At 37.3% G+C, this 18,721-nt stretch overlaps 1 protein-coding gene across 3 annotated transcripts in view; it reads left to right on the forward strand.

The window, feature by feature from the left end:
- The window catches only part of zfyve26 (zinc finger, FYVE domain containing 26), a 152,547-nt gene that overhangs the window by 95,216 nt on the left and 38,610 nt on the right, over nucleotides 1-18,721 (forward strand). For 2 of the 3 annotated variants that reach the window (XM_039742229.1, XM_039742230.1), the window contains exons 22-30: nucleotides 1,045-1,241; nucleotides 1,778-1,882; nucleotides 2,151-2,273; nucleotides 6,124-6,300; nucleotides 6,747-6,996; nucleotides 12,646-12,744; nucleotides 15,231-15,397; nucleotides 17,870-18,006; nucleotides 18,480-18,530. In XM_039742229.1, the coding sequence (XP_039598163.1) occupies nucleotides 1,045-1,241; nucleotides 1,778-1,882; nucleotides 2,151-2,273; nucleotides 6,124-6,300; nucleotides 6,747-6,996; nucleotides 12,646-12,744; nucleotides 15,231-15,397; nucleotides 17,870-18,006; nucleotides 18,480-18,530 (1,306 nt within the window). The remainder of the gene's footprint in view (nucleotides 1-1,044; nucleotides 1,242-1,777; nucleotides 1,883-2,150; nucleotides 2,274-6,123; nucleotides 6,301-6,746; nucleotides 6,997-12,645; nucleotides 12,745-15,230; nucleotides 15,398-17,869; nucleotides 18,007-18,479; nucleotides 18,531-18,721) is intronic. The other variant, XM_039742231.1, reaches the window with a different exon arrangement.

The raw sequence follows: 18,721 nt of genomic DNA on the forward strand, positions 1-18,721 counted from the left end.
AGTGCAATCATTGTTCAGTTCTTCAGTGGGGGTCATTGCAGTTCTGTTTCGGAAAAGTGCAGGTGGCTTTTTTTCTTGGCACAGATTCAACATCACATCTGTGCTGCAGGCTCCTGGCTAGAGGCTCTCTGACAAGCCTTATGTACCCCCTCGTTTTGCATATTTATTGAACTGTGTGACTAATATCAGGTAGAGTTAACTACTGGGTGAGCTATTTAGATATTCTTTGTATGGACTGTGCTCTTCTAAGACCCCAGTATAGCGCATTCTTTTACTATCTGTGAACAATGCATCTGTTCTAATCTGTTAAGTCCCGGCCTGAAAGACTTTTCCTTGTTTCAGCTACATGTATGTATCCTAAACATAATTAGTCACACAAATATCAAATACATATCTTCCACTGAGCTGTTTAAAACCAGTTCTTCTTGCTTTTCCAATTGGTGTCCTGTTTTTAGCTATGCAACTTGTAATCGTTGCCCGTATTCTTACTTAAAATATGTTGCATCAAGATATTACCCCTATCCTGGTAATAGTACCGGGGCTTCCTGCTTATACATCCTTGATGTTCAAACCACATATTGTTGCATATAAAGCCGTCCATAGCACAGCTTCTCAGTACTTTTTGTCTCCATTAAGTCCTGTATTCCCTTATGCCCCCTCCACTTTGTTGGTCCTTTCACCCTGAAGCAGCCAACTGGGTGATGGTGTTCATATTCAGTAATTCTATTTCCTAGACCACATATATTAACAAATGTGTGAAGCAGTTTTGTTTTTTTTTCTTGAATGATGAGGTAAGATAGAGCAGTACGTGGCCCTAAGAGACTGTTCCAGTCATGTTGTGCTAATAACTAGACTTTCTGGTTGGAGGATTTTTTTGTTAATTTAACACTTTGCATTCATGTTTGCTTTCTAATGGTTTCTATTCATTATCCATTGTATTCCAATTCTTGTCTTAAATATGGAGGGGGAAGCATCATGAACTTTGTTTTAAACGTTTGATTGTGTGACTAACATTTCTCTACATGGATGTAATGGTTCTCACAGAGGCAGATGGAGTGCAGTATTTGTTCCTTGTGAAGGATGCTGATCTCCGAGCCCGACTGGTGCTTTACTGTTTGGAAAGATGGCATCTGGACTCTGCAATGGAGATTCTTCAGTATTGTTTGAGTGACTGCAGAACAGCGGAGGAGTTGAAAACATCTCTCCTCCAAAAGAAAAATGAGCTTCAGATATATGACAAGGTATGCTAGCTATTATTCACAACCAAAGGCTGATAAAACAGTGCATAGATTATATTCTAAATGAAAAGTATAAAATCAAAAAGTCAATACCTATATGTATAATATTAACTGCGCTGAACAAATAAAAGCAGCAAATACCTGACCTAGCATTTTCTTTGATTGTAAAGTCTCAAACTGGCAAAGTGGCAAATGGCAAATTAATTCACCTCTAGATGGCTAATGTTTGAGAAATGTGGCAAATTCACTGAGGTCAGCGAATAAACTAATTTTAACATTTTCCCAGTTTTGTTTTTTATGCACTGCATGTATGAAAATTGAATATTTTGTTGTGTTAACTGCAAATGTATAAACGGTTTCAGCCCTCTCTCTTTTGCTTATTCTTAATACTTAATACTGCATTATCTTTGTCTGCATACAGTGCTTAGTCCCTGTTGCCTTATTTGTTCCCCCTTCAGTTTTAAGTGGTTGTAAACTAGTACATTTAGAGGTCAAGTAAAAAAGTAAAATATTATTTGTGTGTCCTTCAATTTTATTAGATTTTAAACCTAAAATCAACATCATCTTGGGCTGACTGGCGGGAACTGAAGACAGAATCTAACAGTGATCCTGGAATGGTAATGGACATCATTCTGCTAAATAAGGTAACACTCTAAAAAAGACTAATCTGTAAATATGAGAAAAATAGTGTTAAAAAATAGTTCTTTAGCTGAGCTTTGAATGCTGCTACTGACAGAGAAAGGTGCAGATTAACATTAATCTAAATTCCATTGAAAGACTTTTCCTGAAAATGGCTTTGATTCTAGAAAAGCTAAATGAAGTGTTATTGTTCTATTTGTATTGACCTTGTACTGTAAACCTTATTACAATTTGTAATACACAGGACTTTTGGAATTCTTAATTTTTTTTCAGGAGTTTGACTTGTGCAGGGATTGGATTCAACTATATCCCGTGTCAAAAAGCCTTTTAAGTCGATTCCAGCGAGAACACCTTCTTCACCTACTGGAGAGTGGCGAGTCTGAAGTAGCTTTCCAGGTGAATCCACATTCTGAAACCCAGCACTCCTTCTTTGATGTTTCCTTAAACATTGGTGTCACTTCTTCTCTGTCCATAAGTATCTCTCATCGATACAGTATAGAGGAGCTAAGGTGGTCAATAGAGGCACTTAGGGCTATGTGTGTGTGAATGTGTTTAGCGATGAAGAATTGTTTTTACCCATAATAAATGTTTGCGTCAAACTGGTACTGCCAGGATGAGATCTGGCACCCAGTGCTGATCTTGAAATTAGATTAAAAATGATTCAAAATGGATTCTTGAATGGATTAAATGTCACATTACCAAATGTGAAAATTAATTGAATAGTTAGCTGATTGTCCTGTATTCTATAATGTAGAGTCTGAATGTTAGGAGGTTGGGAGGAGTATTGGAACTGCTTTATGGCATTGTTTCCATCCATAAGCAGTTGCATTATGCTTGGTTGATTGTTCTGTGATGCACAGCCACTTGTATCACCAAATGTTGTAGGTTTATCTAATAATAGGTTTTTGTGCCTACCCTCTTTTCATGATGATAAATTATTCCATAACTGTTCTGGAGTTATTTTTTACTCTTCTGTCACCAGTTCTTTAATTTAAGTTTTCAAGAAATGTGCATTATTTCTGCCAAGGATGCACAAATAGCCTAGCTAATAGGACAGTTACGTCCATTAATTACACACACAGTGGAGTTTTTGTAAGTTATATCACACCCTCATTTACTGGAGTAGGTTGAAAGATGGTGCATTTGTCTCTTTGTATGACTGCATTATGTCAAGTTTATTACAAAAATTTCAAATGAGAGGCAGAAGACTGGGAGTAGATTTCTTTGAATATCGTGTGTATCGAGTGTAATTGATGACTTATTATTGTATGTGTGTGCATTAGTGTGTGCTTTGATTGATCGTACTACACTCAATGCTGCTAGGATATGCTTTACCATCTATCAATAGATAATGGATACATACATAGTTAGCTGTCCCAACATGGAGTGAAAAGTGGAGCACATATTTAAATTATCAAGAACATTATCCAATAATATATCATCAAAGTGATTTTTTTGAAGATGATCCCATTGTTTCATTGGTATAGCTAACACCTGCTGCCATTTGTAACAGTTTATCCAGCCATCTATTGTCTAAATCCAGACACACTATACAGTCAAGTCCATACGTATATGAATATTGATGAAATTTTCATAATTTTGGCTCTGTATGCCACCACAGTGCATTTGAAATGAAGTAATCATTATGTGATTGAAACGTGTAGTTTCAGCTTTAATTCAGGGGATTTAACAAAAATGTTGTGTGAGCTGTTTAAAAAAGACATATATTTTTCTGCATAGCCCCCCATTTCCAGGGGCTCAAAAGTATTTAGACAATTGACTGACAAGCTGTTCCATATCCAGATGGGAGCAGTTCCCTCATTATTTCATTACCTATTAAGCAGGTAAATGGGAGCTGTTACCGTGAACACTTAATATGAGGTCCAAAGAGCTGACCATGCAAGTAAAAACAGGCCATCATTAGGCTGAGAATACAAAATAAACCCATTAGAGAGAGAATAGAAGCACCAGGAGTAGTCAGATCAACCATCTTGTAAATTCTTAAAGGGAAGGAATGCACTGGTGAACTCCGCAACACCCAGAAGGCCTAGACAACCATGGAAGACATATGTGCTGGGTGATTGCAGAATTCTTTCCTTGGTAAAGAAAAACTCTTCATAACATTTAGCCAAACCAAGAACACTCTCCAGGAGGTAGACCTAAAAATCATTGCCAAAGTCTACAGTTAAGAGAAGACTTTGTGAAAGTAAAGACAGAGGGTTTACCACACAGTGCAAACCACTGGTAAACCTCAAGTTTGGGAAGGACAGATTAGAGTATGCCAGAAAACATTTTTAAAAGCCTGTGCAGTTATGGAACACTTTTCTTTGGACAAAGGAAGCTAAGATCAATATATACCAGAATGATGGTTAGAGAAGAGTATGGAGAAGAGAAGAAACGACTCATGATCCGATGAATGCCACATCAACTCTGAAACACGGTGGAGGCAGTGTTATGGCATGGGCAGACAAATGCTGCCATACTGATAGGACAGCACTTCACAGTACAGATGGACAATGAGGCAAAACATACTGTGAATGCAAACCAAGTGCTTTTCAAGGCAAAGAAGTGTAATATTCTTCAATGGCCAAGTCCGTCAACTGACCTCAACCCAGTTGGACATGCATTTCACTTACTGAAAACAAAACTGATGGCAGAAAGTCTAACAAACAAGTAGCAACTAAAGATAGCTGTAGCAATGGCCTAGTAAAGCAGAACTAGGGTAGAAACCAAGCACTTGGAGATGACCATGGGTTCCAGACTTCAGGCAGTCATTGATAGTAAAGGATTTTCAACCAAATATTGAATATGATCATCATACATATGATTATGTTAGTTTGTCTAAATACTTTTGAGCCCCTAAAAATGGTGGTGGTGGTGTATGGGGGGATGGGGACGTGTATAAAAATGCCCGTCTTTTCTAAGTGGCATATACAATGTTTTTGTTAAACCCTTGAATTCAAACTGTAAGCCTACACTTCACTCACATCTTGATTGCTTCATTTCAAATCCATTTTGGTGGCACACAGCTAAAATGATGACAATTGTGTCACTGTCCAAACACATGGCCCTGACTGTATGACATACAGTAAAATAGCAGTTCATTGTAGAACATATTTATGCATTTAAACCTAAGCCTTATTTTCAGCTGTGAGCTGAAAACCCTCACAACCACTAATTGAAAATGTTTCAGATAACCATGTAAACACAGGGATAATGTGCAAACTTTCCCCACACAGTGTCCCTTTGCCAAATAATCAGCAGTACTGACCACAGTGCTGAAATGGTTAACAACAGGTAGTTAGCAAAATGCTGTTTTTAATGATTAAATCAAGAATCTGTTATTTATAAGATACAAAGAAAAAGTACAAATATATGAATAAAATAATTTATATGTATATTTGTGGTCCCTTGTTAGTGCTATGAATTTAAACCTGTTCCAAATAATAAACAGCAGAAATATTTATTATATATCTGTTATCCTGTATTATATAATATTCAGCTAACAGGGTCATCAAATGAATTGTACCAAGGCTCTTGCCCATTAGCTACACCTTTGACATTTGCTAAATTTTTGCCAATTTTTGCTTTTAGCAGAAAGTGTTATGTTGAGACAGTTTGATTTTGTACATATTAAAGATATCCATGTTTTTGAAGTATAATACACCCAGACGTCTTCAGGAAGATTGGGGCAAATATCCACAATACACTTGACTTAGCCTTTTCTGGATTTTTCTGTATTGTTGTGACAAATGGTAATACAGAAGTATGTAATGTAATTTTTGGATAATTTAAAATGGGCTTCTCAAATGTGTCTTTTGAAGGATTTTTCTTACTCATTCCCTAGATTATTACTGTTCACTTAATGTTTCCAGCTTAAGTAGAAGCGTTATTTATATATATATATATAAACATTGAACTGATGATACCTGTCTTAATATTCAAATACCCATAAGCCAAGGGGTTTGCTGTTTAAGCCTGGCTGTTATAATGTAAGATAACCTTCATTAATCCCATGGAGCAATTCAGAAATTCATTATTATGTGTATCTTATTAGTCTATTTAGTAGGCAGTGTCTACAGGTAAGATAATGTGCCACTACGTACAGCAAATCCAGCTGTGTTTTCGCACATACATGTACATGTGGCCTTTGCATTTTTACTGTTTATTTCATCCATCTCTAGCCTGCCTAATGGGTTTGAAATTATTTTACTTCTTTGTTTATTTTCATTTGTTCACTTTGTAGCTACTTGAGGGGTTATCAGATCCAGAGCTGTGCCTATTCATTTGTGAGGAAGCATTGGACCAGCATCCAGGTCTGGCTGCTTGCCATTTTTTGACTAACTATCTTACAACTCATTTCCATGCAAGTGTGTCTGCAGCCCGTAGGCATGAAATACAAGCCATACGCATAGGGTCCAAGGTAAGTTAATGGAGCTTTTTTATATGTTGTTATATTGTTACTCTATGAATGTTTTTTCTGCTCATAATAACCATGCTGTTCCAATTTTGTCACTTCATGATTGTTACAGGAGAGTGTTTAGTCCTGTGGTGTAATAAGCCCTTCAAAATGATAATTTGTATGTAAAATATTTGCCAGGACTGAGCTGTTTAATAATGGTGGATACTTGTTGTCTCTTGGCTTATTTTTCGTTCATCTTGTATCCATGTCTAATGTTTGTAGTACTTTACCTGCTACAAACAAGTTACCCTTTGGTGTTAAACATCTGCCTACTTAAACCAAGTAAGAATTTCACTATATTTCATACATGTGACAGTACCACCACTGCCTACCTACCTAACTACCTAAAGTCTTTCATTTATTACTATGTGGCCATATATCTTTTAATTTTGTTTTTGATGCTGCAGCTGCTGCTTACTCTTCCTGAGACGGCTCGTCAGGACTATTTCCACCTTTCCTCCAGTCCCCTGCTTATGCTCGAGCAGTTATTGATGAATATGAAGGTGGATTGGGTGGCAGCAGCAGTAAAGACCCTACAGCAACTTCTTGTTGGACAGGAAGCTGGCTTTACTGGAGAAGATATTGATGACCTCCTCTCAAGATATGCCCAGAAAGCACTGGACTTCCCATATGCTCCACGAGAGAGGTCTAGATCAGGTACATTTGTCCAAACTCAAAGCCCCTTTCTAAAAGTAAGGGTGTGCCCAGCATCTTGCTGATAAAAAGTTTTTATGTGTTCAAGAGAGAATGGCATTTTTGTCATATAAGCTGTTGAGAGCAAGCACTTGGAGGAAGAGGGACGTCCATTTCAGATTCCATACCAGTTTACGATGGGAGAGCTGCCAGTCTTTTAATCACTGTTTTTTTAACACCTTTTATAGAGTTAACTCCATCCTGCATTATGTGCATGTTAACATACATGTATAATACTCAGAGCAATAGTTACCCTGATGTAAGAGCAAAGGGTCAGTATAACTGAATGTTCAGATAATTGTAAGTAGTCAGGAACCTTTTGAACTTTCACAGAAGCCACTGGCCTCCTGTACATCAGATCTGCTCATGTGTACGTATTTAGCTTAGAATTCGGACATTTTATAAGATAAACTGTACAAGTTAGAGTTGTCAATAAAAGATGAGCAATATAAAGCATATACTGTATGTACATGCTGTGAAGATCAGCACAAAAATGAATTTGCATGCATACTTGCAGTTAATTCACAGTTCACAATTAATTTAAAACAAAAACTTTTTTTTTTTTAATATGCAGTGTTTTAATAGGAATTGTTTAACCCTATTCCTTTTTGCATCTTTTTCAACCAAAACAAAGCAGAAACACGCAAGTCCTCGAGCAAATGCGCATCAATACTTCGTGGAGTTACAAACTAAACCAAAGTAATGAACTTAAGCTTTTGGAACCTTTTTTTTTTTAACACAACATTCTTTCTACCTATCCACTGTATAAACCTGATTAATTTAATATAAAGTCATGATGCAGGGGTTTGGGGGCTGTTTAATGCTTATTCTGCAGAATATAATGTGCCCTCTACAGTAGTACGCCATTTGACCATTTGACTCTTGGGAATGCTTTTCCATGGTCCTGACGTCACAGAGCATAGTAGCAGTAAGTGTTAATAATTGCTCATATCCTCTTACAAGAAGATATTTTGTGCAGTTCTTTATTAATGAATAATATAATAATAATAAGTTTTATTTATGTAGCACCTTTCATACACTCAAGGACACTTTACAATTCAATAAACACATTAACATTGCAATAGAAATCGCATACAAGAAAATGAATAATATCATTGAAACAATATGTTTTTAACATGAGTTTGAAATGAATGATAGATTTTTCCTTGCGAATGTTAAGAGGAGGAGCATTCCGAATTTTAGGGTGCTATCACACTGAAAGCTCTGCCACCCATAGTTACTAACCTGTATTTAGGTACGGTGAGTAAGTTAGTGCCCGATGATCTTAATGCACGGGCAGTAGTGTAAGGAAGCAGCAGCTCAGACAGATAATGAAGGGCTAAACCATGAAGGGCTTTAAAGGTGAGAAGAATAATTTTATGTTTGAGTAAGTAAACGAGGAGCAGAATTCTGAACATATTGTAATTTGTTGATATATTTAGTTGGTAGGCCATAAAACAATTCATTGCAATAGTCCAGACGGATAGTGATGAAACCATGAATGAGTGTCTCAGTATCTTTCACACTGAGGAAAGAATGCAGATGAGCAATGTAGTGAAGATGGAAAAAAAGCTGTCTGTACTATTGAGCTAATTTGTGGTTGAAAAGTAAGAAGCTGATCAAAGATGACACCCAAATTACGAACTGATGCTGAGGGTTCAACCAGGATCCCATTGACGTCAATTTTTAGCCCACGAAGGGTAGAGAGGACTGATTTGGTACCAACTAATAAGATTTCTGTTTTATCAGAATTGAGTTGTAAAAATGCTAATTGATTGAACTAACGATGTAGTGCTGAACAACTAAAATACGACTCCAGTTAACTTTCCAACTTGGCATTGTGATAAACTTTTTTTTTTTTTCTGCTGCGTAATTCTAGTAAACTATTTTGTTTATTCTGTCTAATTTTAAAGAATATTCTACAAATCTGATCCATGTTTTCAGTTTCAAATTATGTTGCAGTGCTTTATGCAGGTGTTAATTTTCATTGCATTGTATATGAAATCTGAATGTAAAATTTCATTGAAATATGTAAAATTTAATTGCAATGTATATAGTCATTTCATTGTATATGAAACTTGAAATATATTAAACAGAGATTAATAGCCATCACCATTATTTACAGATAAAAAAAAAAAGCCAGAAAGACAGTGTCCTGCAACTGAGCGTCTTACTAGAGCAACCTTTGGGTATTTTTATGTTAGTGTTCTCTTATTTGCATATAATGTGTTCTAATGGCTAAAGTGTTGAACTTGAAAGTACAAGATAAGAGACTCAGTCATCATACTAATAATAATAATACATTTGATTTATGTAGCGCCTTACCTATACTCTGGGTGCTTCACTGAGTCTTAGAAAAAACACCAGGGTATATGTAACATTGGATATAAATGTTTTCCTGAATAGAACAATGAAACAGATAACAAAGTATTAAATAGAATAAAGGACAATAAACCAGAGTAAAATACTAAATTCAATACTAAAAGAAAAACCTAACAAATAACCTAATTTTTTATATAACAGACACACAAATTATCCTGAGCACCTGGACAGTGAGGTAAACTGAAAGAAAGGGCAGAATGTTAAGTTAAAAGCCTTCCTAAATAAATGAGTTTTAAGTTGTTTTTTAAAAGAATAAATGGAGTCAGCTGATCTAATTAATTTCGGGATGTCATTCCAGAGTCTGGGTGCTATGGAGCTGAAGGCCCTGTCACCCATAGAGTGCAGGTTAGTGTGAGGCACAACACGATTACCAGAATCAGAGGACCTTAGTAGACGAACAGGCACATAGTGATTTAGAAGGTCACTGATGTAGATTGGTGCAAGGCCATTTAAAGCTTTGTAGGTTATTAATAGAATTTTATAATCAATCCTGTAAAACACAGGGAGCCAATGAAGGCGAAGCAGGATGGGTGTTATGTGCTCGCTGCTGCTGGTTCGTGTAAGGACTCTTGCAGCCGAGTTTTGAATAAGCTGAAGCTGTGATAAAAGGAGCACCTGCCAGCAGCGAGTTACAATAATCGATGCAGGATGTGATAAAAGCATGGACAAGTTTCTCAGCATTAGAAAAGGAGAGGAAGGAGCGAACATGTGATATGTTACAGAGGTGAAAATAAGAAAGTTTCTTAATGTGGTTTATGTGAGCAGAATAAGAAAGGGAGGAATCAAAAATGACACCAAGATTCTTTGCAGTAGAGGCAGGTCTGATGAGATCACCGCCAAGATGGACTGAAAAGGAGCTCATTTTCTTAAGTAGCACTTTAGTGCCAGTTTGTAGGAGTTCAGTTTTGTTGCAATTTAATTTTAAAGAGTTCTGCTCCATCCAGGTTTTAATTTCACTGAGGCAGGTTGTGAGCTGAGAAAACTCTGATGAAGTTGCACTTTTGACATTGAAATAGAGTTGAGTATCGTCTGCATAAAAATGATAACCCAGTCCATAGCTACGAATAATATGACCAAGGGGAAGCATATAAATACAGACGAGAAGAGGGCCGAGGACAGAGCCCTGAGGAACACCTTGTTTGACTGATGCTGAGCTGGATCTGCTATTACCAAGACTAACAAACTCTTGCCTATTGGTCAGATAGGACTTGAACCACTGGAGGGCAGTGCCAGAGATACCCAGCATGTTCTCCATTCTGGACAGTAGAATGTCATATCTGACCTGAGTGTGAAATGTTGTATTGAGGTCTAACAGAATTAATATGCTGGTTTGTCCAGATTCTGCTGCCATAAGCAAATCATTGGTTACCCGTAGCAGAGCAGTTTCACAGCTGTGCTGCATCCTAAAACCAGACTGAAGGGTTCTATCAGATTATTAGAAGTTAAGTAGTTGGTGAGTTGGGAAGCTACAACACGCTCAAGAACTTTTGACAGAAGAGGTAAGTGGGAAATAGGCCGAAAATTGTTAAGACTGGGGATGTGGTCCAGTACACAAGTAGTCGGCCTCATCTTACAAAGCAGGTCATTAACAAAAGCAGATGTGACTGGTGAGAACTTAGAGAAGGAGCTGGATGGAGTGGGAGAACAGGGAAAGATATAAACAGATGGTGTATTTATGTTAATTGAATTATTTAGATCTTTAATTTTGTTACAGAAAAAGTGGAGGACTTTCTCACAGACTTCAGTAGAAGAAGTAGATGGGCCAGATGCGGGTTTGAGTAGTTGATTAACTACAGAGAACAAAACCCTTGGGTTATCGTGGCCACTTTCTGTTATTCTGCAATAATGGGTGTTCTTGGCAGCAGTTAGTGCTTCTCTGTAAGCTCTTTGGTGGTCAGGGAAAGCCTGGATGTGCACAGTGAGGCCAGACTTGCGTGACATTCTCTCAGGGTGTTGGCCAGCTGCTTTTATAGTTCACGATTCCAAATTATACCAAGGAGCTGAATGCTTAAAGGAAACCTCCTTATGTTTTAAAGGAGCTGTTTTGTCTAATGCTGAATGAAGGGCTGAGTTATAGTGGACAACAAGACTATCTTGTGTTGATGGAATAGGTAAAGACAGTAAAGGTTCAGAAATGGATGCAGAAAGAACAGAGGGACAGATATTTTTAAGGTTTCTGTAAGAAATTTGTCGTTTACAGGTAAGAGGAGGGAGAGGTAATGAGGCAATGAAAAGTACTGCTTTATGGTCAGAGAATCCCAAATCAGTGTAAATGTTGGTGACAGATAGTCCAGAAGTGCAGATCGGATCCAGTATATGACCACCAGAGTGAGTGGGGAAAATCAACATGTTGTATCAAGTCAAAACAGTCCAGTAAGGATAGGAATTCATTTCTCAGTGTAGATGTGGGGATGTCAATATGGATGTTGAAATCACCAAGAAGAATGACTCTCTGGGAAAAGGAACTTAAGTGGGTTAATAGTTAAGTCAGATCAGATAAGAAGGATGCATTGTATTTTGGAGGACGATAAATAACAGTGAGTGAGACAGGACCTGATTCCGTTATTACTTTAAGAGCCAGACACTTGAAAGACAGTGGACAATCAATTGGGATTCTTTTGATGTGTAAATCCCCTCTGACAATTACTGCAAGTCCTCCGCCTTGTCTTGAGCTGCGAGGCTCTGTGAGGAAAGTGTATTCGGGAGGTGTCGCCTCCATGAGAGACGTATATTCGTTCAGTTTTTGCCAAGTCTCCGTTATACGCACTATATCAAGTTTGGTGTCAATGATGAATTTTGACAGCACCGATGCTTTGCCATTAAGAGGTCTCAAATTGAACAATGCAATATTCGTTAATGAGGCTTCTTTTTGCACAGAGCTGTGACCAGAGTTTATTTTCACATACTGTTGGTTTGAGTAGGACAGCGTATTCCTGAGCAGATATTGTTGATTTCTATTTATGTTTAATCTGTTTCTTCCTTGTTCTCTGTGTGTTTTAACAAATATGTATTTTTATGTTTGCTAGTTCTCTTTTTAGTATTTCATATCATGTGTACTTGTATTTTAACTGAGAATTGTTCACAGCATTCTGCTCCTGGACTCGGTGAAGAGCGCTATACAAAACAATAAGTTGTATTTGGTATATTGTGATATGTAAGTCACTTTGTGTAAACACCTGTCATGTAAATGCATCTTTTTTTTTTTCCTGATTTCCTGTTTTTCAAATGAAGATTCTGTGATAAGCCTTCAGGATCTTCTAAACCAAACAATGGGCCAAGACGCAGTATCACCACCTTCACTAACAGATCCAGTGCCGTGTTCCCCAGCTGGTAAGTAAATGCTCTGTTTAATCACAGGTTGTCACCTGACCCTATTGAAGAGCTTGGCTGTGGGGGCTACTGAGGGGTCGTTTGCTTTTGTCAAGTTTATTCACATTTCTGTGCCCTGGTGTGTTAGATACTGCCATTTGTCTAATATGTCTTCTAGCCCAAAATTGGACCATAAGCTTGTGACCTAGTGCATGCCTCAGATAATACTTGTCACCTTTTCGTCCTGCCACCCTCCTCTCAGTTCATTTGGAGAAGGTATTCGACCAGAGAAATTTGGCTTTTTCTGATTTGTATTTGAAGTGGTAGTTTTAGGGGTGTTTTATTTTTTTCAATATGGTGAATTAGGCTTCTATCTCAGCCAGACTGCTTACTAACTCTGACATCTCTCTGCCATTCTGCATTTATAAAGGATGAAGCTGGGGGGCTGTACACATTTCCTTACCTTTTAAGCGCTCTCTTGAACCTCTTGTCCCTGTCTGCTGCAAATCTGACCCAATTTCCCTCCTAACTGAACATAACACTCATTATAGGATATCTTTATTTGCCGATGATCTTTTGCTGTTCTCATGAGATGTGCCTTCTGATCTCCCTCATGTTCTTACTTTGTTTAATTCCTTTGAGACTCTGTCTAGCTATAAAATCAGTTGTCCTACAGCTGACCTTCTCCTCTAAACTGTCTTTCCCAATAGGCTTGTCTTCCTCGGCTTATCCCTACCTGTTTGTTTGGATGACCTATGCTTTAAGGCCTTCATCCTAGTACAAGATATTTTCTGACGGTTTGGTAATCATTGAAAAGAATATTGTTCTTCTCCTTTAACTTGCTTTCTGTTGAATTTTGGACAGGTTCAAACTCTCCTCTCATTATTTTTTATTTTAAAACTCAAAGAGAACCCCCATTAGTCTGACAGCTCAGAGGCAGAGACGTCTTTTCTTGATTTAGATGTAATCATTGGATGCTTACTGTTCATGTAGTCTGTAGCTGAAGTGCCTTCCCTCTAACCTGATGAAGATTTCTCACCATTGAACTCCATCTAACTTTCCTTTATTCCCTGTCTCCCTAAAAGAGATGGCACGTCTTTTATAAGTTTCACACCCATGCTTACTGTGATTTGTTATCATTGTGTTGTATTGCGATGCATTCATTCCTGTCAGGTTGTTTGGCTCGTCTCTGATCTCCAACAATCCATCCCACCCACATAGTCAATTTAAATTTTTCCTCCAAAACGTTTTGCAATGGGATTGGCTTATGATGTTTTTTTTTTAACGCAACCTGTGTTCCTTTAATTTTTCTGATTTCTTTCTAAATAGGTTTTGGGGCTATTGTGCCTTTGTCACTAATGGTCTTTCCACAAGTCCACTTTTGCCTTGTATCTTCTTACTCCTGGGTGTCTGTGCATTTGACACTTTTCCCTTTAGACACTATTGTTACAAAGCTGGCATTGGTTTTTCAATGGAAAGTTCCAAACACTTTTTTAGAATGTGTTATAGACCCCTTTTTACATTTTGGTTCCTGTTGATTTTTCTGCATCATGGATCAATGGATCACCCACTACCAGTGTGGACGAATGGTCATTTACCCCATTTAGTAAGAGATGGAGTGACCACTGATCAATGATGCTCCAGTGATACTTTTTGTTCATCAGTGGGTGGGGTCATTGTGTGGCTGACCCCTCCTGGGGCTATCCTGGGACATTCTCCTTCTTTTCTTTTGTTTTCTTTTGCATTTAGCTGAGGTGGGGCATTAATGATGAGTGCCAATGGGATTATCGTATTTTTTTAATATATAATTTAAGAAGATTGACTTGTAAGTTTTGTTTACGTGTTTGGTCATTTCCTTAAAGAGTTTTAGCACCAAAAACAAAAAACTCATGGACGCAGTCATGCCTGTGATAACGCGTATTGGAAGACACCCGTGTAGATCCTTAGCTGTTCCCCAGAGTTTATTTTGCATGGCACATTCTTGCAGGATACCTACACCTACAGTAAGTAGAATAGTAGTTGTGCTAATTGTTTTTAGATCTGTGAACTAATTGCCTAATTGAAAACTTTTGGACTCCCATGTCTTGTGAAGTTCTTCTTTCTATGCTTCTGAACATTATTAACTCTTATTATGAAAGCCTTTTGATATGTTTTTGAATCAGGCATGTTTAGTGGATCAGGAAACCACAGCTTGTGGAAAGTCCGGCTCCAGTTACCTTATTTTTGGCTCCAGTTATATTATTTCCAGATTCTGTATATATTATTTATTTAATGAGTTTGTCCATTTCTGTTGTTATAACTTGGATAAAGATCATGTCACATTTTAGCCGCCATTCAAGCATAAATTTGGAAGATTTTAAAAGGGTTTAAAAGTGTTTTACTTGAAACTGTACATCTTACTCTCTAAACAGATGTGAAACTTGTGTCTTCCTGTTATTTGTAGCTGTATAGCTGTTGTGAAAAGGGGAATGAGAATCGATATGCTTTTGACAAATACTTTATTTCAGGCAGCAGTCCAGTACACACACCTATCAGTGCCCGGGAAAAAGCCCATCGGAAATCAAAACCAACCTGTGAGTTTACACCCCCTGAGAAGCCCCCAGAAAAGAGGCACTGGGTTCCAGATGACCAGCAGCTGTTGTGTATGGTCTGTAAAAAGGAGAGGTTCACAATGGTAAGAGAAGAAAGTGAAATGTTTTCTCTTGCAGCCTGATTATATAGTGAATGCCTAATTCATGGGAACAATTATAGAGTTTCCTGCTTTGCTTGTGTGAGAGTCCACATTTGGGTTGCATTAATATTTTACTCAAAATAATGATCTGCAAAAGCAGTCACCCATGGTTGCTTTCCACAAAGACATGGTGGGGCTAAAGATATACATTGAAATGGAACAGAAACCCTGCCAGCAATAAAGCCAACATACGTATGTGGCTGAAGTTACTAGAAATTTCTGGGGATGTTAAATTTCTAATAAAACTTTCCAGCACAGTCTCTGTAATGAAGAATGAATTGGTTCAGGATTAAATTACAACCACCACACTTCATCTTGTCAGAGATGGATAAAGATGTCCGAAATCTATTTATTAATTTCTTCCAAAGTTACACAAATGTGAAGGTATGGTCTAAATAATATAATAAACGTAAATCACAATTTCTTTCTCTTAAATGTGTCAATGTTAACATTAGTTATTAACAGGGTACTTTATTTATCCACTAGATGGCATACCACACTCAAGATAACATCAATATCAGAAAACTGCTGGAATGTTAAAACTATAAAGTATTTACTCAACTTAAATAAGTAAATTATTCTTAATATATATACATATTATACATGAGGTAACTGTAATACTGTAATTCTATAACAAACAATATGTGTAAAACTCCAAATAGCATCTGTTCAACTATGCTTTAGCTTCCTCAAAACCTTACTCTACTGTTAAGACACCACCAAACTAATCTATAAGGTTCAAAGTGAAGCCCTGTGATTGGTCAAGTTCCAACTCAGCACAGGCCAATCACAATAACTAATAATTCATGATGGACGACAACTTAATTAAAGGGAAACGACACATAAATATTATATTGCCTTTTGAACAGTCCCACAGTTTCAAAGAATTGCAAGCTCTTCCCCTTTTCTGGCAGGCAATAAGGTGCTGTGTGACGGAGCTGGTGCTGTGTGAAGGGTTTACAGCTATGGCGAGTTCAGTTATTATCTCGATCCCTTTCCTCATCCTGTTATTGTACTGGTGAGACATCAAAAGAGCCGAAGGTGCAAAACAGCTGCATGCCTTATTCCTTGTCACTGCGTTATACGAGTTGTATTTCGAGTGGGGACTCATTGGATGTCAGCTGTTATGCACACAGAACCCACCCTTACGACTTTAGTCAAGATCAAACCTGTTTTGATTTTGTTGGGCCAAGTCACATACTAGTTTGACTGAGTTATTTGGTATGTCAGACTAAATGATGGGTGGTGAAGGGAGCATGCCACAACTGCCTCCGAATTGCTAAGATTGTATAAATAAAGTCTGCGTTTGAAAATCACTGGAGAAGTCGTGTAACATGGCCTGGCCTTGAGTATCCTCTGGGAAGACTCTCACTCGACTGCCATGTCACATATCAGATGGTTTTCGGCACACTATGTGGTCCTTCTTATACTGCTGCACTGTATTCCAATGGCAGATGGTAAAATTGTTTGTCTCTAAGATCATTTGATGTGTCTAACCTTTATTAGAGTGAATTCTTTTCATTGATTGAATGATTGATTTGTTCAAAAATGTATTCCCCTTTGTTTGCTTGTTTAGTAAACTTTAAACAAACTTTTTCTAATTCAAATTAATTAATTTTATTCCATTCTTCACTGCTGAGTTGTACTTGCCGAATTGTTAGTGTAAACTTAACATGGAGTGTCACATGTCAAAAATAATGACGTCTAGGACAGTTTGTTTCTGGGCCACATTTTGAGAGCAAAAGCAGTTCTTAAAAAGTATGGAGTGGAAGAATATTATTGTGTCTCAATTCAGGACTTGAATTGGAAAACAGTTGGTAAAAACATTAAAATAAACCCAATTCTGTTCATATACAGATATTTTGTATTTATTTTATTTTTTTTAAGACGACACACTTTTGACTGACATTTTAGTCTTGCATCACACCTCTGTGTTCCTCCCAAGTGCAAAAAGTTTTTTGATTTGCAGCTGTCAGATATTGTATAGTTTATGCATGACCCTCAGAAAGCAGTCTTTAGATTAGATGGGAGAACAGAGATTCCTGCACTTAGCTGAATGTCATGAAGGGTTACATCCCATATTTTCCCTTATCTGTGATTTTATATTTGTAAAAGAACAAAACAAAAACTGTTCCTTAGAAGGAATTAATTAAATAACTTGTTACTTGTCACAGTGTTGTTACATTGGCATAATTAGTACTGGCTCAACATAACAAGCCGCTTTCCTGCCATCAGAAAAAATCCCATGGGGTTTATTTCACCCACCTTGTACCCAGTTTTTATTTTTATTTTTTTTAGGATGTGCGTGTCTCTCCTTTAAACATTTATTGAATAAATGATTTGGAAATGAATTAGTGCATCTCTACATCTTTCATATAACAGTTTCATGAAAAAAATTGTTTTCTACTTCTCCAGTTCAACAGAAGACATCACTGCAGGCGCTGTGGTAGATTGGTATGCAACTCCTGCTCTACCAAGAGGATGCTGGTGAACGGTTGCAGGGAAGATGCAGTACGTGTCTGTGACCAGTGTTACAGTTTCTACCACCAAGAGTAAGTATGCAGACATTGGGTCTAAACAAGGTTCTAGGCCCATCGTTTGATTGCACTCTTGATTTAAAATGTACACGGCAGGATGGGCAATGCAAAACTTGCTGTCTGGCAACAGTGCATTATGGTAATGCGATTTCTTTTGCCTCTGTTTTTATCATGCTTAGCTTTCTAAACAGACACACAATGTTATTTCTTCAGGCTGTCATAATCTGATTGCTAGATAATCAAATAGTAGTCTTCCAGATTAAAAGAAAAATATATTCAAACAGTATACTGTAGTTCAAAAAGTGCTTAAGAGCTTAATGGTAAATAAAGTGATTTCTCCCAGTAGTTCAATGGGTTCTAATTGAGGGTTAGAATGAGCTGTGGTAGGGTTGCTGATTTCTTGGACCATCGCTAAAGTGGAATGTACATCATACCCAGGACCATGATTGCAACACTTTTTATTTATTAGTGTTTATTATTCTTTTTAGTTTTTATGGTAACACTTCGATCCATAGTGGGGAAGGTTCACCATTGCAAAGGTAAGGTTTAAAAGTAATTGTGTTTAGACATCATTAATTGGGCAGTGCTTATTATGTGTGACAGTACGTAAGCCCATTACTGCAATTTTTTTTAACATATATACAGGTGCTGGTCATAAAATTAGAATATCAAGTTGATTTATTTCAGGAATTCCATTCAAAAAGTGAAATTTGTATATTAGATTCATTCG

This window comes from Polypterus senegalus, chromosome 18 (assembly GCF_016835505.1).
Source record: "Polypterus senegalus isolate Bchr_013 chromosome 18, ASM1683550v1, whole genome shotgun sequence".
Taxonomy (NCBI): domain Eukaryota; kingdom Metazoa; phylum Chordata; class Cladistia; order Polypteriformes; family Polypteridae; genus Polypterus; species Polypterus senegalus.